General features: G+C 39.8%; 1 protein-coding gene across 11 annotated transcripts in view; it reads left to right on the top strand.

Annotated features, from left to right (window-relative positions):
* Positions 1–23,311, top strand: part of AIG1 (androgen induced 1) — a 255,378-nt gene that overhangs the window by 79,354 nt on the left and 152,713 nt on the right. For 9 of the 11 annotated variants that reach the window (XM_047102973.1, XM_047102976.1, XM_047102970.1 and 6 more), the window contains exon 3: positions 6,564–6,665. The exons of the other annotated variants lie outside the window; for them this stretch is intronic. In XM_047102973.1, the coding sequence (XP_046958929.1) occupies positions 6,564–6,665 (102 nt within the window). The remainder of the gene's footprint in view (positions 1–6,563; positions 6,666–23,311) is intronic. 11 annotated transcript variants of the gene reach the window in all.

Genomic DNA, 23,311 nt, shown 5'->3' with positions numbered 1-23,311 from the left:
AGAGTTTAATGAGTTTTAGGAATGAATTGCCAGTCGGAGCCTAGGGAGCCAGAGAGAATGTGGTACAAGTGGAGGTCAGAGAGAAAGGCGGGCGTCAAATCACATGGGCACCATGAGAGCTGGGTTTTTATGCTCACGTTATTTACTCAGTCAGAAGAGATAATTAAGGACTTAAATGTAGGTAAATGTGGATATTTTTATTTACCTTAAATGGATAGGTAAATATAGTTGAAGGCTGTGAAAAAAGGCAGTGATGTGTGTTTTAGGAACGCTCTAAATGCAGATTCTGGTTTTAAGGTACTATGAGCATAATGTACAGAGTGAAAAATGCAATGGTGCTCATAGCCTCATAATTACAAGTAGAGACATCTGGGTCATGGTTGCAGGAATGGATACTGGAGACTAACTGTACCCTGGAACAGAAGTTACTCTAACGTTCCAGAGGGGTCTGTGCTTCACTGAGCATTGCTGCGTTTGAGGGTGTGGCTGAGGGAGGTCAGCCAGGAAAGCACATAAGGACTTGGGATCTCCTAGACCTGGAGGGTAGGAAGACAAGGGCCTTGTCAAAATGAGACAGTCTGTCTCAGTGTGGGGACCATCAAAGACAAAGCCAGCTAGCACCCAGAACACACAGCTTATTCTCGCGCTTTGTGTGTTTGGAAGGAGAAATCACAACTGGAAATACGTCTACATATTACCTCGCAGCACGTATTCCCAGGGAAAGAAGTGATGGGAAAGCAAATCATAACAAAGCAAATCTGGAGGCAAAGTAATAGAGCCCAAAACAGAATTAAATTTTTTTTTTCCCAATTGGTATTTGGTATGAGTACTAATAGATTAGCTTTTATTTATTTTTTTTTTCAACGTTTATTTATTTTTGGGACAGAGAGAGACAGAGCATGAACGGGGGAGGGGCAGAGAGAGAGGGAGACACAGAATCCGAAACAGGCTCCAGGCTCTGAGCCATCAGCCCAGAGCCTGACGCGGGGCTCGAACTCACGGACCGCGAGATCGTGACCTGGCTGAAGTCGGACGCTTAACCGACTGCGCCACCCAGGGGCCCCTAGATTAGCTTTTAAAGGAAACACACTTTCATAGGATCCTTTCCTGTTGAAGCTAAAGACTTTAAAGATGTATTCGTGTATTTCCTCCTTCCTTCCTTCAACAGTGGATGTTTGAGATCATGTAAATGGCCTCTATAGACCAATCTGTAGATAAGTGACTTTTCTCTTTGGCCTCCTTCATGGTAAATTTCTCTGCAACAGCCTTTGTGCTCTAATCGGTTTTACTGAATTCCCAAGAATTTCCCACTGATCAGTAAAGCTTCTTCTTAGAAGTGGACTAAAGCTGATTAACTTCGGCTTCTACTGATACCGTATAAGAGACTCCTTATAGAAGGAGGTGAAGTGTGGATCCAGTTTTCTTTCGCATTCATTGCTAATTGTTCCAGGGGTTCAAACGAGGCCTCAACGACCAGCTGTAACACAAGTACTTTGTCTGGGAAGTTTGAAGGACTAGAAAGTGCCTGAGCTCCTTCCACTCTCAGTTCAAGTACAGTATTCTGGTCCTGGCAGCAGGGAAGCAGCAGGTGCACGCGGAGGAATCGCTGGCCACAACAGTGGAACGTTTCAGTAGCACTTGGCCTGTCCCAGAGAACCTATTTTTGTTTCATATTCATGCCCCGGTAGTAGAGTTCAAACTTATTTTGGGTTTGCTGATGACCATACTGTCAAGAGGATATCAGCGCATGGAGCCAAGAAACTGCCATCTGTGCCATGTTTATATCTCAAGAATTATTTAGAAGCCTGATCGCTCAGTTAGCTGGGCCTCTTGACCTTCTAGTGTGATGCTAAGAAAGGTGACTCATACTTTCTTGAAAGTCACTTCACTTGTAATGATCCATGCAGTCCCCTTAATATATGGTAGGGGCTAAAGGATTGATCCGATTGCACTGGTAAGTATTGACCCCACGATGCTTTCCCCGTGGTCGGGACACCATGAATGATCATTTATGGCGAACAGAAAGTAGCTCTCAGCAGTGGTGTGCTAGTAAGTAATTAACAACTGGCTCTCCAGGGAAAAAAATACGTGATTTGTAGCATTCGCTGATTTCCATGACGGAATATTAAGGACACTTCATAAATTCAAAACCTTCCATGAGATGGGAAAATTCCACAAAAGGCAAAAATGACTAAAAGTAACTCAAGAGAACACAGAAAGCCTGGAAACTCTATATGTATTAAAGAAATTGAATTCATTATTAAATCTTCTCATAAGAAAACTTAGAAGTCCAGAAAGCTCCCCTAGAGAAGCATATCAAATAAGTAAGGAAGACAGAATACTAATCTTGCAGAGTCCCTCAGAAAATAGAGGAGGGAGCTTTTCCTGCTTTGTGTTTTGAAGTCACCATTGTCCTGGCACCAAAATTAGAAAAAGACATTATGAGGGCCACCCAGGTGGCTCAGTTGGTTAAGCATCTGACTCTCGATTTCAACTCAGGTCTCGATCTCACGGTGGTGAGATTGAGCCCAGCATCCGGCTCCATGCTGACAGTGTGGAGCCTGCTTGGGATTCCCTCTCTCCCTCTCTGCCCCTCCCCTTCTCATGCGCTCTCTCTCTCTCTCTCTCTCAAAAATAAATAAGTAAACTTAAAAAAAAAAAACACTGTGAGGGGCGCCTGGGTGGCGCAGTCGGTTAAGCGTCCGACTTCAGCCAGGTCACGATCTCGCGGTCCGTGAGTTCGAGCCCCGCGTCGGGCTCTGGGCTGATGGCTCAGAGCCTGGAACCTGTTTCCCATTCTGTGTCTCCCTCTCTCTCTGCCCCTCCCCCGTTCATGCTCTGTCTCTCTCTGTCCCAAAAATAAGTAAACGTTGAAAAAAATAAATAAATAAAAATAAAATAAAATAAAATAAAATATTGTCTCCTATATAAGAATATTTTTTTCAAGTTGGATGAAAATACCATGTAGATACTGTGTCAGGAAAAAAACTCTCTTTCCAGCAAAAGAATCCACCAGAGTAGATTTTTTTTTCTTAAAGTTGTGTTATATAAAATATAGTGTGATGATATGGGATGTAATTAATTAGGAATTGTGCATTACAAAGGATAGTTAACAAAGTAAATCAATGATGTCTCTTGCTTTATCCCTGCCCCACTGGTACACAATTGGGATTAAGAAAACAGATGAGGGGCGCCTGGGTGGCGCAGTCGGTTAAGCGTCCGACTTCAGCCAGGTCACGATCTCGCGGTCCGTGAGTTCGAGCCCCGCGTCGGGCTCTGGGCTGATGGCTCAGAGCCTGGAGCCTGTTTCCGATTCTGTGTCTCCTTCTCTCTCTGCCCCTCCCCCCGTTCATGCTCTGTCTCTCTCTGTCCCAAAAATAAATAAACGTTGAAAAAAAAAATTAAAAAAAAAAAAAAACACTGTGAGAAAATAAACCTAATTACAGATTGATACACTTAATAAAGACAAGAGAAAAATTCTTAACACAATGTCATTAAGTCAAATCCAGCAATATATAAAAATGATAATACCTAATGACCAGGTATTAAAGGTTGGTTTAACATTAAAAATCTATATAATTCATCATATCAACAGAATAAAGGAGAAGAGCTATCTGATCACCTGAGGCTTTACAGCAATATTATCTGAAAAAAATCAGTACTTGCTCATTACATACATAAATGTAGGATGGGAGAGATTTTCCTCAACATGATAAAAGGCATCTAAGAAAAACATGCAGCTAATAGCAAATGCACATGTTGAAAGGCTGAACACTTTCCTAAGATAGGGAAAAAAGCAAGGGTGTTCACTGTTCATCACTTCTAGGTAACATTGCGCAAAAGGTCATAGTGCAGTAAGAAAAGAAAAAGAAGTAAAAGGCATCCAAATTGTAAAGGAAGAAGAAAAGCTATCTTTATTTGCAGATCATGTACGTATAAAAATCTAGAATGATTTGTGAACTACTCAAACTATGTGAATTTAGCAAAGATAGAGGATATGGTGTCAATATACAAAAGTCATTTGTACCTTTTATATGCTAGCAACAAAGAATGTAAAAACAAATTTAATAATATCTACAATAACATAAAAGCACATGAAATGTGATAGATTTAGTGATAGATTAGTGATAGATTTTTTAAAAAATATGTACAAGATCCTTTTCACTGAAAACTACAAACTGAGAAACCAAAGATCTAAATAAATGGAGACGTAAATTATGTTCCTGGGACAGAAGACTCAATATTGTTAGGATATCATTTCTCCCCAAATTGAACATATTGATTCAGTATAGTTGTAATCAGAATTCTAGGAGGATATTTTTGTAGAAATTAGCAAGCTGAGATTCTGAAATTTAAATGGAAATGCAAAGGACTGAAAATAGCCAAAACAATTTGGAAAAGAAGAGTGGAAGCATACGCTAAGCAGAATTCTAAGTTGGCCCCAAGATTGCATCGCCTGTGGAGCAAGTATATAATCCCCCCCCCTTGAATGTGGGAGGGCACCTGTGACTGTGATGAAGATGTGCCCTATTGTCAGGTGACATTATATGGCAGAGGTGAAGGGATATCCACATATGGCTCTTTCCAGGATTGAAATCGCTTCGTGCTTATATGTGGACTCCAGACCAAATGTAAAACTGGTTCTCACCCTTCAGAAGCAGATATGTCTTAACCACCTCTCAGGTCAGGGGCTATCCCCATTTATTGTGCGGTCAGTCCTCCAGATCAGACCCAGGAAGGAGGCCCACACAGGCCCTGAAGCACACTTTTGTCTTCTGGGGCAGGAAATTCTAGGATCATGGTTTCCCAGGTCTGGAAAAGGAGAGCAGAGGCTCTAGATAGACCAGCCACTTGGCTCTGTGACTACCTCGCTCCATGGTGGGGGGAGGAGGCTCAAGGTGGCTGGAGTAGTGTCCAAAGTATGACATCTCAGGCTTTAATGTGGATATGAATGACCCCAGGGTCTTATTAAAATGCAGAATCAGAATATATTAAGACGGGACCTGGCATTCAATGTATCTAGCAAGCTCTTGGGTAACATGGGGGCTGCTGATCCATGGGACCACATTTTGAGTAGCAATGCTACTTGAGTAGCAATCTTGGGGCTTAGATCTGAGAGCAGGTAACGCTAATATTGAGTACATTTGGAGTATACAGTGGAATGAATAAACCAAAGTTGTGAATAATTTAAAAATTACTCATTGTGCTTGGAAAGATCATAATGATAGTTAACATTAATGGCTTGAGTTTTGTTTTTTTCTTTTCCATCTTGTGCATTTATCAACTAAGTGAAAATAGTTGACCCAAAAGCAGGATAAACAACTAGGGACCCCAATCTGGTATTGAAACTGTGTGTGTAATCTATGGTTGCCTATTATAATTATCTTTCAATGTGTTTTATGAAGCAAGAAATGTTCATAACTTCTTAGGTTTTAAGGGTGAACTTTTTTTAAAGGCTACTATTACCCATGTTGTAACTGACATACTTGGAAAAGAATTTTGGAACCTTTCTGATAACTAGCTTGTGGTATAACCACTGGGAGTTTTACGAAAAGTGGCATTAAAATATTTACTACTTTTATTAATAAAATGTGGGGGTGGAGATGACTTATAAGAAATGAGATAAAAAGTGTTTCTTTTTAATATTTATCTGCATTTTATCATGCTGTAGCATTTACTTTGAGATGTAACAGCTCTGCAGAGACTTTGAGCCCTCCCTCTGGGATTGTTTCCTTTTCCATGCTACACTTATTGACTGTGTACAAAAGCATTTGTGTTTTCTCTAAAATTCTAAGTTGAAGGTTAAGACCTTGGACCATTCATTTCTTTATTTAATCGGGAACTTCTCTCACCATTAGTTTGAAGAAACATAAGAGAATAAATTGAGTAGTCTACTCTCTTTTGATGTCTATGTTGCTGATGGGTCAAAATAAATCTCAGGAACCCAGATGAGCATGTAAATTATTCCAAGAGAATTAGGATTCTTGTGTTCCATACACTTTGCTCTCAGTGCAGCCAAAGCCCCTGCTTAGGCTATATAAATTAATACATTTGCAGGAAATGTGACTTTGGGACATTTTATATAGCAGTGATTTTAATGCTGTTAGTGGTGAAATGGAAACTTGAGAATGTGAAGATTAATTTAAACCACATGATGGGTTCAAGGAAAATACACTACAGTTTCTTGAATGTGTGCTGACTCTGTACAGTGGGGAATGGGATCCAAAAAACCACCAGTGAACTTTTAAACTCTCTTGAGAGGATTCAAACCAACCCAATTAGCCCTAGAAGAGAGCTGTTCCAGATGACAGACACGATTTATCTTTCCCTCGAAAATAGATCCCTTTTTGCCTGAGAGAACACAATAGGGAGATCAAGGAAGGAAGAAGGACCCCATGCATTACCACTAATGGAATGAAGTTAGATCTCTCTTTCCAGTCATTAGCTGGTTTACTGATTCGCCTTTCACTGTAGACTACAGTTCTGTTGGGTTCTTTGAACAATGGATAACCAACAAATTGTATGTTGTGAATTTGAAATAAAGGATTTCTTTTCCCTTCCAGTTCGTTGTAGCGGTGTTCTGGATCATTTATGCCTATGACAGAGAGATGATTTACCCGAAGTTGCTTGATAATTTTATCCCAGGGTGGCTGAATCACGGAATGGTGAGTGGACTAAAACAAATAATTTCCTTTCATTAAAAAAAAAATCTATTAGGGAGCTATTTTCTAATTTAGGCTTTCCATAGAATCTACCTAAATGGCAGTGAAATGATGGGGATTATGAGAGATTATAATTAGAGAAGAATGCTGAACGTAAATAAAAAACAACTTCCATGAAATTGAGTCACTATTAAAACTATGTAGAAGATGAACCCACAGTTTATAAGTTGTTGGTGTTGTTGGATAATACAACTAGCTTATTCCAGGATGAATTTAATTTCTGTGCCATTCAAAGACTTATCCCCTATTGGAGCCTGAGGATCTTTTCCAACCTATACAACTATCGAGGGCCATTGTTCCCCACATGAGTGGAATTGTGTTGGAAGCAACAATTCTCCTTGGAGAATTTCCCCAGGAGGAGCAGCAAGACTATTATTTTCCCTGGGAGATCTGCCGCAGGCATGGAGGCGGCCTTAGCAGTGGGTGCTGCCATGGCGGGCTGTCCCCATTGGAGCGTGTTTGCCTGGGACTGCTGGGTCTTTTCCTTCTTCTCAGTCTGATTCTTTCTGAAGCTTTAGCCATGGTGTCGTCTTCACATGTTTCAGATCAAATCTTTTGGATGGTTTGCACATCACCTTATAAGATCTGAGGGTATATTTTCTTCAGAGAAATTTTGTCGTTGTCTTCTCGTTCTGCCTCTGGAATTGAGCGGTTTTGTTATTAACTAAGAAGCCTGCATTTTTTTGGTTACAGCAGTTTTTAGAATATGTCACTGGGTGCTCCTGGTGAAAAGGGCAACCCATCACAGAAATTATAGGGGAAAGAGGAGCTAGAAATCACACGTCATAGGTCCAAAATAACAGTTTCCTTTCTGCCCCCAATTTTGGTATATTTTGAGAAAAGTGGTGTGTACTAACAAACATTGCTGCGGGACTTTGATTAATCCTTTCCTAAGACAACTCATCACAAGTGGCACGACTCGGAAAACTGGCATTTTCTTTGAATCCAATTAGAGCCGCACTATTGAAGGATTAATGTGGCATCTCTGATTCAGTTCCAAACGAATAAGCTGGGTCTTGTCAGCTTCATGTAACCATCTAACGGACTTGATGTGGTTACTCCATGCCTCTCCAACTTTTGACTTTTCTTGAATGTGCAAAGCCTTTCGTAACCCCATGTCTTTGCAATCCTCTGCCCCAAATGCTCTTTCCATTCTTTCCTGGGGAACCCTTTCTTATCCTGCTCGCTTCTACAACATCTCTCAGAAGCCTGTCCTCACCCCCATAGGCCAGATTAGCTCCCCTGTCAGTTACATTTGCAAAGGACCTTCAAGTCTCCATTAGACATGTCTGTATCCCCCCTCACTAAGTGTTCCTTCCTAGTGTAAAGCCTCCAGCCGCAAGCACTCTGCCCACCCACCTGGCATGTAGTAGGATCAAGACGTGTTTGTTGGATTGATGAGTGAATTTAGTATATAGTCGTCCTCCCCCTTATCCAAGAGGGATCTGTTCCAAGATCCCCAGTGGATGCCTGAAACCACAGATAGTACCATACTGTGTTTTTTCCTATACATACATACATACCTATGATAAAGTTTAACTTATAAGTTAGGCACAGAAAGAAATGAACAATAATAACAGAATGGAACATATAACTACATAGTAATATACAGTAATAAAACTGCGAATGCTATTTCTCTCTCTTCATAATATCCTACTGTACTGTGCTCACACTTCTTGTGAAGATGAGAGATGATAAAATGCCTACACGATGAGATGACATGGGGTAAATGATGCAGGCGTTGTGATGTAGCCTCAGGCTACTATGATCTTCTGGCATCTGTTTCCAGGCCATGGTTTCCCTGGGTAACTGGAACTGTGAATAAGGGTACGGGGGGCTACTGTAGCCAGTTTCCGTAATTGTTCGCCAGTCAGTAATAATAGCTGTTATTTTTTGAGAACCTACCGTGTGCTAGGTATTCTACAGTGGTTATACCATTTAATTTTCATGGTGGTGCTATGAACCAGAAATTGGTATCCCTTTCAGAAATGAAGAAACCAAGGCTCAAAGTTTCGGACACAAGGAGGGCCTTAACTGAGAACCAGTGGTTGCATCCTGCGCTATAGAAGCACAGTCCTTAACTGTTAGGCTTATTGTCTACACCCCTCAAATGCACAATATTACCTTTAGGCCAGAGAATAAATCACAACCCTTGCAGATCCAAGTGCTAGTTAATGTTTCAAATGAATGGTTCTAAAGTACTGATGCAGTCATTAGAGGTATAACTGAACTCTCATCATTTCCCCTTGAGTCACTTTGATGGGTTGAATTCTCACTCTTGGAGACAAACACTACTTAGAAATTCAAGGAGAACTTGAGTGATATGAATATTTCGGAAACAGAAAAGATAAATGAATCGGCATGTCAAATCCTCTAAGATAATAAGAGCTCCATAGAGTCTTTCCTCATGAGTTTTGTACTTTAGTAGGGATGAATGACCATTTCTCTGGTTTTCTTCATGTTCCAGTTCATGGTCTCAAAATTACTGACAAAGAAGTTGCCTGTATGGGGCTGAGGAATATTTTGCAATATTAATTGACATTACTCTAACTTTGTATAGATGTAACTTTAAGTAGGATACTGATTCCTTCGATTGGCTCTTAAAATATGAACATAAACTGCTGGAATCATGAATAATTTAGTTTTTATAAAAATGTGTAAAAAATTTATGAAATACCAAAAACTCAAATAGGCATTTTTAACTTTATTTAAATTTTATTTAAAAGTTTAATAATAATTGTCATGTGTATTTTATTTCAAAATAGGTAATTTTGAATATTTTGTTTTAAAAGTATGAAAATAATTCAATTAAATTTTTTTACATTCATTTGAATGTTCACATTTTGATGAAGACATTCAAATTGTGTGTACTTGGATTATAACTACATTGTTTCTAATTAATGCATTACATTAGTAATATCAATAGAGCTTAAATTTTGTGAGTGTCCATTGTAATAACGAATTCGGTGAATTTGCTGAAATGAAGGCAAGGAATTAAAATTTTAGAATATTTATATTTATATTATATTAAATAATATAATTTTTGTAATTTGTCACTCATAAATTTGTAATTTATAATTCTGTAAGCCTTTATTTTTCTACTCATCCAATCACATAATTTTTATTTTGCTTTATGAAATATATATCCAACAATGTAGAAGGATAGAACATATTTTATTTAATATTTTGCTCGCTTAATTTATAACTTTTAAATATTTATGCAGATGGTGTATGGTCCTTTAGGCTTTTGGTATTGTCTACCTAGAGTTTGATAACTCCAAGAATTCCAAGAGACAGTGTACCCTGTTCTTACATGTAGAATCACACTCATTGCTTGAAGAGTCTCAACATCACCTCTTAGGATCCAGAGCCCTGAACCACAAAACTGAAATGCAGTTTGTAAGTCTGTCGTGGCACCATTTCAGAAGACGTCACCAAGTCAGCCTTGAATTCATAACACTCAACTGCCCAGCACAAAATCAGTTAGAAAACAGACTCACAAGATCTAAAATTCAAAGGACTTTCCTTTTGATTTACACCAAAATACCCAAAAGTTAGACACAATTGGAACTAAAGGAAAGTATCCTGTCTCTTCTTTTCTGTTGTCTACTTCTTTTCTCTCAGCAAGCAATCTTAGAATTTTTTTTTTTGAAGAGAAGAGGAAACTGATAAATAGATGAGTTGCAACAGTAATACAACCTCACTAGTGTAACCACTAGCTTATCTCAGGGCTCCATTAAAATAGCACATGCACACACAAAATTTTAATTTATTACAATTAAAAATGTAAATCTATAAAATATAATACCTTTAGCTGGAGTCACTTCAGTAGCCAAAATCAAAAACTGTTCTATCCTTGCAGCCCTATTTCTTTTTGCATTTCCAGCCATTCGAACAGCACATGATGCCCACTAGGCATTCACTAAGTATTGGTGATAAAAAGGGTATTTGTGTGTTTGCTTTTGAAACTTGGAAGAATGTCATGCTTACATTTATATCCTCCTACCACCTTTCTTTCCCTCGGTCCACTGATGAGCAGACAAGAGAAAACTAGAGGTGATTTCAGCAAAATGAATCCATTTTAAAAATGTAATTTGAACAGTCATTGACAGTTGAGGTTGGGTTCTGTGTGGATACAACCTGTGGGAGCTGAGCTTTGATTTAATTCAATCTAGCAAACATTTATTGAAAACCCACGAGATGCAAAGAAGCCTGCTAGGTAATGTGTGGTTACAGGAGAAAAATATTTACACCTTTAAAGTATAGAAACGGCATGTTTGAGGTGGAGGAAGATGAGTGGGGAAACAGTTCCACCAGCCAACAGAGTGGTCCCCAGGAGGCTGTGTTCACTCTGACAAGAAGAAGCACTATTGTTATTCTGGCCTCTTCCTTGGTTGCAAAAAAACAGATCCCTGAACCTTTCTCTTCTGCTGATTACAAGTTTAAAGCATTGTCAATGGAGTAAATGTACATTAAAAGCAATAAATAAATAAATCTTTAAACTCTAGAAAGATTGCAGATTCTCAGCAATGCTGTAAGAGGAAGAACCAACCATGAGACAGTGTCTGTGCTTAGTGAAGACCTAATTAATGTTTATAACATGCTTTGAGAATGCCAAGCACTGCAGAAGTTTGGGTATTATTATTGTTATTATCACGGATCTTTAAGCATACATGACCTAGATATTCTCATAATCACAGCGGTTGTTCATTCTCCGTATAATTAATAAGGAGATACAAAAATAAACCCCACCTCTCTTCATGCTTGATTTGTCAGTTTTTCTCATTGTATGTCACTGATCCTCAAGAGAACTTTAATTTAGGTAACTATTTATTCCGTTCGATATTATTTTGACATTTGGTAATTACTAAAGTTTTTGTACATCTGTCTCCGAAGAGAAGGCATTGAATACTGCTTGGATGATCATTGGTTTTGCAGGAAGTCAGATTAGATGTTATTCTTTGGTTAAATAACACAACTCTGTGCCACCCTGATATGGGATATTTCATAAAATAAGCTGTTGGTCAAAAGAAGACTATCTCCTTTTTCATATGAATAAAGCTGACCTTTCTCATTGTCCCAATATATTCTAAAGTAACTGGGAGATATTTGTAAATTTTCAAAATAAAAGTAAGACTGGAGCAGAGGTCAGAAATTTCTTGGGAACCACTTTCTAAAACTCCCAATGGACCTCCCAAAGAAAACAAATAAGACCCCAAAGACCCAGGAACAAGAAAGAGTTCCATCCACAGTGAGGCAGATGCTTTCACAGTTATTGCATACGGTTCTCATGTGTAAGCTTTTTCATGTCCAGTTTTACCGATCATAGCTTTCTCCTTGTGAATTTTCATTGGCTCAATCTCACCTTCTCAGTAAAGCCTACTCTGAGCAGCCTATTAGGTATTGCCAACTACTCCCATATCCCCAGAGTCCCCTCGCTGTCCCTGCTCTCTGTCCCCCTCCTGGCACTTACTATCCTTGACATATTATATGGCTTTACTTTTATGTTGTACTTATGGCTTATTGTCCGTCCTCTCCCGCTGGAATATAATTTTCATAAGAGCAGGGATCTTTGTTTCAGTTACTCATTTATTCCAAGCGCCTCAAGCAGTGCCTCTACATAATGGAAATCAATGAGTATTTGCTGTATGAAATGAATGAATTTTATCAATATTCTATGTCCATGTTTTCTCTTGTTCTCTTCTCCCCTTCTTGGTCTTTTCCTTTTCATGGTAGTTGACGGAATACAACCCCAAGCCATTCACTTCTTTCCTAGCTTGTATTTTACGTCACTCTCCCATCTCAGCTGCACTGCAGCAAAATCTTAGACATGACTTGCTATCCCCCCTGGGGGTCTTGTCTGTTGGTACGTATCATATTGCTACTACTGCCTGAGAAGGCCTGAAATGATGTCCAAAAAACACACCATGGTCCCTGGAACATCTGAGAGTTACAGACCAGGCAAATCATATCCTGGGTCACATTTACTGAAAAGTTCTTCCCTATATTGATTATTTTGTCTGGGTATTAGTTGGTTTTTTTCTCTAGGGTAATAGACCATGGCTTTTTAAAGCAATTTTCTGACATCACAAATTCCTGTGTAAAACTAATTTTCCACGTAAGGGTAGAATTCAAGGCTAATATCATTTGGCATACACTCTGCCCTTTTTCTTGCTCCACTGAATAGATGAGCAGGCCCAGCAGTCGTTTGAGTTCATCATAAGGTCTATAAATTATATGCAGATATTTTGGGGTCAGCAAAACCCAAAGTGTGGTTTACTCAAGCTCTTTTACCCCTAATCCTTAAATCCATAGATATTTCAAAGTAAACTTCATTCATATGTTTCCCATTCATTTGCCCTTAGTTCTTCATAGCTGGGGGAGAGGAGGGGCCAGGCCCGAAGGTGTTGTCTTAGGAACTGGCTTCCTTCTTCATTACCACAAACAGATCATTCATTAGCCACAGACCCAACTCGTTGGCAGAAGTCCATCCCTATATCCTTTCCAGTTTCCTTTTAATTGAAGCTCCAACCTTGGCAAGCATCAGCGATAGCTGCCAAAGAAAGTGAAGTAGAAGCACAAAGCTGCATTTTCTATCATAGAGGCATCATCTCTAAACTTGGGAAGTGGTTCTAAAGATCAGCGGGTCCATACACCATGTGGCACCTAAATGACCTGAACAGTATCTTGGCAGATTCTCTTTCAGTCTCTGCTGGGCATCTCCGATGATGGGACTTCAACAGTGGACCGAGACCATGGAGTCTTCAGCTTAGGAAAGACTCTCATAAGGAACTGAGCCTTCTGTTCTTTCCTCCAGCCCAAATTGGCCCAGTCCATTCATCCATTCCACAGGATTCAAATACCAGTTGTCATTGTTTTCCTCATGTTCTCTTCCAAGAGGATCTCGCTCTTCCCCATAACTTCAGTCTCTCTTAAATGTTGGTCATTCCAAGTTGGTTCTTCCTGTTCCATCTTCTAAGGGGCATCACGCTCAGCATTTGACACAAAGACCTTGAGATGAACATACTGTAACAAATTCACTACGTTAATCCCTCACCTCATTACCTTAACCCCTTCCCTCAGTCTTGTTACTCATCCCATGTTGCCACTTGAATAATGACTGAAGCATCTAAAAGCCCCTCTTTCTACCACATCCCTCACAGTTAGTCGGCACGTCCTATTAGATGTACGTCCAAAGTAGCTGCCAAAGCTGCCCCGGCCCCCTTTTCTCCACCATCCCGGCTTTAGTTCAAGGCTTCATCGTCTCTCAACTGAACAGAGGCAATAGGCTCATCTCTTATCTTCCTGCCTCCGAGCTATCTCCTCACCAGGACTTTCCCCGCACTGCTGCCTCAGTAACCTTTCTAGAAGATCTGAAGTTCTGATGGTTCCTTGCCACATTCCCTTCTCAGACACCACCTGTGAATGAAGTGGTCCCGAGTCTCCTAGGCATCTGAGTGGGTCGCTTCTCCCTGCCCTCAGAACACTGTTCTGACACCTATGATTTCACTTATCACATTATTGGATTAGTATTTATTTACTTGTTTGTTCCCCTAATGGGCTATGAGGCCATAAGGGGTAGCAACTGTTGTATTTTTTCTCCCATCTTTTCCTCCAGAACCTAGCATATTCTCTGGCATTACTGCATACACAGTAAATGTTTACTGAAAAAATGGAATACAGGTCCTTTACCATCATGCTCAGTCTCCCCTGACTAGGCTTCAGCTTGTCTAGATTCGTTTTTATAGTTTCATATGATTTGGCAAGAGCACAGAGAGCAATTTAGCCATCGTCTTGGCCTATTAGTGCTGTCCAAGCTCCATTAACTCTTTTTGGCAGTTTCATTATACAATACACTGAAACTTCCACATCATTTTTACCCGACCAGTGGGTAGTTTAGCTAACATTTGAAGTTGTTATTTTGGTATTTTATAGACAAAATGTAGGACCTCTAGGTGTATTTGTAGTGTATTCCACCTGGTTAAACTCAACTAGAATACAGCATGAGCTCTGGGGAAGCCACAGTACTATGATTTTGAGGGTCATTAAATATATGTTGGAATTTAATAATATGATTGATTTCTAAAACTCTGTTTTGAATTGAGATGCCTAAGTTTATGCCACTGAATCGAAGCTCCTTTGGAGGCTACTGCTGTGAGTAAAGTCAGTAACAAAATAACTGATTATTCAGAGCAATAAATTTTAACCATCTTGTAACCGTGCTTGGAGAAGATGGTTGATTCCTCTAGACAAGACAGGTACTTAGATAAAAACTACATATGTGGTGGCAGAAGAGATTGGCTACTGAAGATTATCACTATGTCCAGGGATAATAGAGAAACAGGAAACTAATGGAATACGTCTAGTGGAGAGAGAGTGCTCAGACAAGGGATCTGGTGAGGAAGAGGGTTATAAGATGGCATTGGCACCAAGTGGATGGTAGACTGGGGACAAAACTCACCTTCGAAGGATAGGTGTTGATTTTTTCCAAGTTGGCTGGGAAGTCTAGATATCTAGTGATCTCAAGGGGTCATTGTGTTGGTCACATTTAGGTAAAGTGGGAAAAGAAGCCTTCCTGAGGGTCCAGAATCATTGTCTGAAATCCTTACGTTGGCACCAGATCATGAAGACAGCACAAATCCTCATCTCATCTCATGCTTCTTTATCCAAATCAGGTTGAAAAATGATCAAAGAAAAGCAAAGAAAGACTTGACAACCCACTAGAAAATGTTCAACCCAACTTTTTTTTTTTTGCTGTTTGAATCTGAACCTAAACTACCAAATTTGTCCACAAAATGCCTGGTCTTTTAGAAATACTGGGTAACTTCCCTGAGCCTATTTATACCTCTTGTCAAGGTGAAGCTTCTCCAGGGAGTCTCCAGTGTTCCCCTCTGCTAAACTGCAGCCAATACAGAATGGCAGCGAAACCTGCCCTCCAGGACATTCCAGGACTGAGTGTGCACCCAGCCCTCATCTCCCAGTCAAAACCCTCCTTTTGCTCCAAGTCCTCTCATGCATCAACTCTCCCTTATATCATAGAGCTGATCACCCCTTCTTTATGAACCTCTACCCGACATGTGCCTCTATTATAGCATCCATTGTGCTTTACTTGTAGTATATTGTTACATTAGTCTGGAACTGGATGTTCGATAAGAGCAGGCACATGCTCTTAGCTCCCTCCCATAGCTCCATCTTCTGGATCAGTGCATGGCACATAGTGGGTCTCAGAAAATATTTTTGAAGGAATGAATGAATAATGATGGAGGGAGTGCATTTCTATCGTATTTCCTTACTCTCCCAGACTGGTAACACTTTCTGAAAAGGAAATAAGATTATTTTCTCCAAGTGAGCTCAGGCCAGTACTTAGGATCACCCTGTAATTCTCTATGTTTCATACCCTAGTCCTTCAGTGACCCATTTTACCGCATCCTTGTCAAGCTCACTGGCTTACAATTTTCGAAATCAGTTTTCCCCTTTTCCACAGAAGAACTGTATCTGCTGGCCTTCAAGCGTCCAGTATAACACCTTGTCCAGGCTCACACAGCTAGCCGGCTCCCTGGCTGGAAGGAGAATGCTGAGCTGACTGACCCCATCATGCTTATTGTATCCAGGGCCTGTCTCTGTGGAGCTTTGTTAACATCTAGTGAAGAGACGCCTTTCAACATGAAATGTCATTATATTTCGCAAACATATTTCTTCAAGACACTGATAAATATTCCTGGCATTTTAGATTATTTTCCTTTTCATCTAAGCAAGGGTGACTTTTTCCTATTGTCTTACCATATCCATAACCAGAGAATGAGCATGCCCTTAATGATCTAATTAATATATGTTTTAACCTAGTTGCAAGGATTAGCTTTGATGGGTGGAAATGTTTCCCTTAAGGCGGCCCCTTTCATCCTTATCAAATACATTAATCCGTGTGACCTGGGAATATATCAAATTGTCTTCTATGTCCAAGTGCCACTCCTCACATGCTACTTACTATCTATATGTGTTAAGATACAAAGATTGAAGTTAGTAAACATCCTTTTCTATGTCTACCCTGCTACCACGCACATCACAGAGCGTCTTTTTTTGTTCGATTCTCTTTCTCTGACCGGGGTAACCCCAAAAGCCACTCCCTTTCTGTACGCAGCTCTTCTAATAGATGCAGACATGTGACAAAGGGGAACTGAATCAAATGACCTGTCGAGTTTTCTCTGTTTTATTCTCATTCTGTGAAAACGGTTTAGTGTAAGTGATTTGAGAGGTTAGTCAGAATAGAATTCGCTGTTCAACGGTCTTTTTAAATTTCCCTACTGAATCCCACTAGTGGGGAGCTTACAGCCTGTTGTGGAAATTCCTGAGATTGGCGTGGAAGCAAATAGTACAATGCCGGCCACTTGATAGGCTGGATAAATGTCAGTTCCGTCAAATAGGATATGATAGGAATCTTACGGAGAAGCTAAAATTTCCCTAGAGCTAATGACTACCTTACTGTCATATACAAAGTTACAAACTAGCGTCACACCTTGTCTAAAGCTGCAAGGAAAAATGCTCCCGTGGAAGTCTTGTATTTTTAGCAACACGGAATTTGTATATACTTCTAACATAAAAGTTAATGAAATTCCTTTAAAGTTTATATAAAAGTTCAGATATTTATCCTTGGACGTAGAATTCGCATCTCCCTTGTTATTTTTAAGCATTTCCCCTCACTTGCACCTTTTGTAAAGAACTTTGCTCCAACTCAGAATTTGACTGCTGATATTCACACATATGGCAAATATGAACTAATCGGACCACAGATATTTTGCTGCATTCCACGGTGTCTCCTTTATTTGTTTAATTTGCAGCCATAGCAACCAGATTCCACTACTTCAGGCTTTTACACAGACCTGCAGTCTGATCAGCCTGGTGGAAGTCTGGCACTCAGTGCTCTGCTCAATTGAAGACATATGCGCAAACTCACTTACCACGTTTTTTAACCTGGTTTTCACACTGGGCAGATATTAATATTTGCGTAAAGTATGAAAAGCCACCTTCTGCAAGGAGAGTAGGCAATTAGAAGATGTGGTGACCTTCTTTTCTGAAACATTTCAAATCTGAAAGTTTTCCTGGCATGCTTTTCAGAAGCCCATCTGACTTTGAAGCAGGCTGCCTCTCCACAGAAGGCTCACTCCAGCAATGACTAATGGATTGACCTGGTGCCATGCTAGCACTGCTCCACGCATGCTGCTCTGCACAAGACGAGCATTTGGAAATGACCTTGAAAGGGAGTCTTGCCAAGCTAATGAAATATGGGCCTTCAAGGAGTGCCATTTCACAAGCGGTTTCCAGAAGGGTATTCACAGCATTGTCGAAACTGGGCTCCTTAATTTGGTATTGGTTTACCGCGAGTGTTTAACATACACAAGGAATGATGCTCCTTCTTGATTTTATGAGTTGTGCTTTGTTACAGGTTGGAAAAATTAGGTAATGGTGAAAACTGGCATCCCAGTGTTGTTCCTCTTAAGGTGTTTTTGTTTCAAACATTCGCTGGAGGAAGGGAGGATGCTCAAAGGGTCCAAGTGTAAATAAGGAGATGGGAGTTTAAAATGAAGGGTAAGCTGCAAATGGGGGTCAAGGTGGTGTTCGTGGGTAAAGAAAAGATGGTAGGAAGAGGTACCTCTCTGTACGCAGTTTACTGCCCAGTTGATAGGATTCCAACTCACCAGATTTCGGTTCTAGGAGGACAGTGTTCCTTTATCTCAGTATGCACGCCGAGAGTGCATAGTCTGTGGTAGTTGTTTAAAAATGTTCATCGCCATTGACATCAGTTGTTGCTATATGGCTTTCCATTTTAGTGAGTGATGTATTTCTGTTGGTGCACAGAGTCTTTTTTTTGATTGCGCTTCTCATGCTGGTGAAGTTGGCTGACATTTCAGGATCTGTGAATGAAGCTGTGCTTTAACCTTATTTGGAAGTCAGAGATCAGGCTCCTGGATTCATATGATTTGGAAAGGTCCCCCTCAGGTTCTCCTCCTGTGACCTCGCTTCTATAATCATGGGTAGCAGAGACAGTCCAAGGTCAGGGCAGTCAGGTGGGATGTTAGAAGAACAATGGGGAACAAGTCATATTCTCTTAATTCGTTCTTAATTAATTATCTTCATTCTTCGTTAGTTTGCTGAAGCCAGCTCTCAGATTTTTATACAAAATTAGATTGGATACTTCTTTTAAAAAAAAATTTAGCCCCTCTAGAACTCTCTGATGAGATTGCTAAAGACCTCTGGCCCTTCTTATTTCTAAAATACTGATAAATCTCACTAAGTAATCTTGGGAAACAAACATCTATAAGATCAGGGCAGCATACTGTCAATGGCAACTTCCCAGAACATTCCTTTTTACTTCATCTGGGATTTTTCAATAAGTAATTTGATATTTCTGTAAGTTTAAACTGGAATCACTAAAATGAAGGCATTTTTCCCTTATAAGCTCAAGCCTTCCAGACTCATCATTTTGTAGAGTTACATAAGTAAGCCATGCAACTAAGCTCAAAGTCTAAATTATAGAATATAGCTGTTGTAAAACTGCTCACGTTTTATGCAGCAACTTACATTAAAACCAGTAACATATTTGCAAAACAGGTTTTGTAAGCAACAATTTATATTGAAATCCAGCTTGGTGATTTTTCATTAGATTTTGCTGAGGGTTATATGCTATATTATTCACTTGTGAAATTTTTTCTTTCTCAGTTGCTTATGTTTGGTAAGTTTGCTTGAAAAGTTCTGGCATAGGAATAGCTCAGAATGATGCCATTATCTTGCCCTGTTTTCTTTATCTGTCTGTATTTGGGTGATTTGCTTTAAATTTCAGTTCCATACCTTTTTTTCACTTTTAAATGTTTCTGTTGGAGAACACATTTTCCTAGATAGTCCTGATCCCTAGTTTAGACCCTCATCATGTTAATATGACATTTTTATAATATTTCCTAAAACACTTATCAACTGCTTAAATAAAGAAAATATGAAAGAGGGAGAGAGAGACCAAAGAAGGGTGAGAAAAAGAGGAAAATGCAGCAGGGCACATCAACCAGAAAGAACATCATGACTTCTGGTACGTAATATCGTAGATCACAGCTCACAGGAACCAAGAGATGGACTAAAAACACAAGGTCCAGGCAATGAGTTTTTGATGGCCTGAGAATCCTCGTGTCCTTGTGTCCTACTGACTTGGGCACTCAGCACTGCCTTTCTCTTCCTGATAATGCTTTTTCTTTTATCTTTTCAGTAGACATTTTAGATGTGAAGAAATACGGGAGCTTATCATTATTCAATACAGAAAATACCTTCACCTTTAAACTATATTCACAGTCTCACCATCCTATTTTTTAGAATCATACGAGATGATTTGTGTGTAGGTAAATAGAATGTAAAGTATTTTCTTTTTTTATCATTTATTTACTTATTTTAATATAAAATTTATTGTCAGATTGGTTTCCATACAACACCCAGTGCTCATCCCAACAGGTGCCCTCCTCAATGCCCATCACCCACTTTCCCCTCCCTCCCATCCCCTATCAATCCTCAGTTTATTCTCAGTTTTTAAGAGTCTCTTATGGTTTGGTTCCCTCCCTCTCTCAAAAAATTAAAAGTAAAGTATTTTCTTATGAATAACTTCACTCTGCACCCATGCGCAGCTCCTCCCAATTGAACAGGAGCCTTCTTTCCAAAGCCCCAGGTAGAGACTTGCTCAACCTTTATTCTAACACTGTTGGCATGTTGTCCTCTGCTTCCTTGTCTAATTGTTGTAAAAGATATCTCAAACATCGTCTGTGTACCTTATATATATTTCTACTAGTACACATAAGTGAAAGAAATATGACCCTGTATTAGTCAGGGCTCTCCAAAGAGACAGAATCAGGAGTGTGTGTGTGTGTGTGTGTGTGTGTGTGTGTGTGTGTATGTACATATGGGGAACTGGCTCACATGATTATAGAGCCTGAGAAGTCCCAAGATCTATAGTCAACAAGCTGGAGACCCAGGAGAACCAATGGTACAGTTTCAGTCCAAAGGCCTAAGGAGCAGGAAAGCTGATGGCCCAGGTTCTAGTCCAAGTTTGAGTCCAAAGGCAGGAGAAGACCCATGTCCTAGATTGAAGGCAGTCAGGAAGAGAAAGCAAATTCTCCTTTCTTCATCCTGTTACTCTAATTAGACCTTCAGTGAATTACATGACTCCCACCCCCGTTGGGGAGGACAGTCTGCTTTGCCCAGCCTATTGATTCAAGTGTTCATCTCATCCAGAAACATCCTCACAGACACATCCAGAATAATGTTTAACCAAATACCTGAGGGCCCTGTGGCCCAGTCAGGTTGACACATAAAATTGACCTTTCCAGATCCCCATCAAAAACTCCTCTCTTCCTTTAAATGTCAACTCCATTTGTTAAAGGTCTGAATAATGCTGTCCTGTTTCCATGCCATTAAAGTTACACTAAAGTTGGTCAATGCTGGCCGGCCCAAGTCTCATGCTCAGAGGTTCTTAGGATTCGGTTCGGGATGGGGCCCGTGCGCCATCTATATTCTTTGTAATGTGTTCTGAAGCACAGCCAAGTTTGAGAATCCTTGAATTCATTATTCTCTAAGCTTCCTTGGGATTCAGTGAAAGTGGTTAATGGAAGAACACAAAGAGGGAAGTCACCCTGGCAGTGCCTGGAGCTGAGCTGAATGGAGGGCATGGTAAAGAGACGGACTTCGGTAGACGTGCATAACCAGGCTGACTTAACCATTAAGGCGTTGGTTGCAAGGTGGCATCTCTGCCTCTTTTTCGACTGAGATAAAATACTGGCGCCATCCCAAGATTCTAGGAAAAATGAATCAATATTAACATTTCTTAAAAGATTAAAAGCATAGCACATGTGTCAATTATCATTAATCCTTGAAAATATTTATGGAGTTAAATGGTCTGTAACTAATTAGAGGTGGCAGTTAACAGGGGATATGGGTTTCCTCTGAGTTATATGAAACAAAATATAAATCTTTTTATATAACCCTATTTCCTACAGAAAGGATTTTTGCTTATCAGTGGGATTTTTAAAGTTTTATTTTATTTTCTTGGATTTCATTCCTTTTCCATAAATTCTATAAGCAGAATTACAATGAGGTGAGTCACAGTCTTAACACTTTTTTGGAGCTTCTTCTGCCAATGCAGCTTGGAATATAGGGGATTTTTTTTAAAGTGTGTTTGGGAAACTTGGGGAGGGGAGAGGCAGGGAGGGAGGAAAGAAGGAAGGAAAAACAGAGACAAGATATTTTACTTTAGACTAATTTTTTTTTATATTAATGACATTATAAGGCTTCCATAGTAGTTCATCAATGTGTTGTACAAAACCCTGAAGTCCAAATGGTTTGGGTTTTTAAAGTTCATTCATGAGCTAGTCATTTGGAACTGAGAACACATTTTACCACAAAAATTCTGTTATATAAGCGGTAATTAATTTTTGAGGCTAGCTCATAATCTGTCCTCATTCTGTTTTGAAACTGAATGGCTGTGCCTTTACAGTGATAAATAGACTATACGATTGAAAATTTGTAGATCAAAAGAACATTAAAGCAAGAACATCAATTTTTGAGTCACTTACAGCTTTTCACTTGAATGCTGGTGCTGGAGGGAAAAGCAGATTTAATCTGAAGAGCCCACAGACGTTCAGAACGTCTAATGTCGATATTCGAGAACGCCAGTCAACCATCCTCTTCCGAGAGTCTCTGAAGCCACACGTGTGCTTCAGGCTGGTCACCAAAAAACAACACGCTTAGACCATATTAATAAGTCCTCACTGAAGAAATGTCTTCTTTCTTTCCTGCAACAAATACAGATGGCACATGTACCATAAGTGATATGCTCCTCATCACTTACACTGGAAGGACTCAGGAAGAACATCTCTCTGTGGAGCTTATGATGTAGTGGGCAAAGTAATCGAATAATAGTGCAAGTAGATGACCTACGATTCATCCATGTTTATGAAATATTATAATATGAGCGTTAAAGTAATACATCTGTACAAGGAGGAATGAAGATTTGTACAAGCTACACATGGGGATGGGAAGGCAAATCTTTGCTAAATACCTGCCAATGGCCAGCCACTTACTTACATTATCTCATTTTCTCTTCAGCGTGACCCTGAGTGGTAGGGACTATTACCACTATTTCACACATGAGGAGCTGAGACTCAGAAGTTAAAAATGTGTCCAAGATGGTCTAACACTCTGCACAGGGTCTGTGTACAAATCAAGCCTCCAGGACTCCAGGCACTTTCTGCCAGTCTGAACTGTCTGTTTTGCAAAATCACTCTGGAGATATTTCCTATTAGTTTACTCAGTATTTTTTTATAAGTATCTATGCAGTAATCTAGAATTTAAGAGTGGAAACAATGTTGTATTTCCTGATGCTGACATGCTCCTTTTTGTTAATGCGAGCTGTTTCCACTTCTCTGATGCCACATTTAATGTTCCCATGCGCTACATAGATCCTCACCAGAAGGAGGGGGCATCAGTCTGAAATGCAGAAAATTTTTCTGAAGCAGCACTTCATTCGAATACACATGTAAATTTAAACCCATCTTTTTCAGACC

This window comes from Lynx rufus, unplaced genomic scaffold, assembly GCF_022079265.1.
Source record: "Lynx rufus isolate CCGP_SWC_20201006 ecotype Redwood Valley unplaced genomic scaffold, mLynRuf1.p SCAF_6, whole genome shotgun sequence".
In the NCBI taxonomy this organism is placed as follows: Eukaryota; Metazoa; Chordata; class Mammalia; order Carnivora; family Felidae; genus Lynx; species Lynx rufus.
This window is presented reverse-complemented; position numbering and strand designations above follow the sequence as displayed.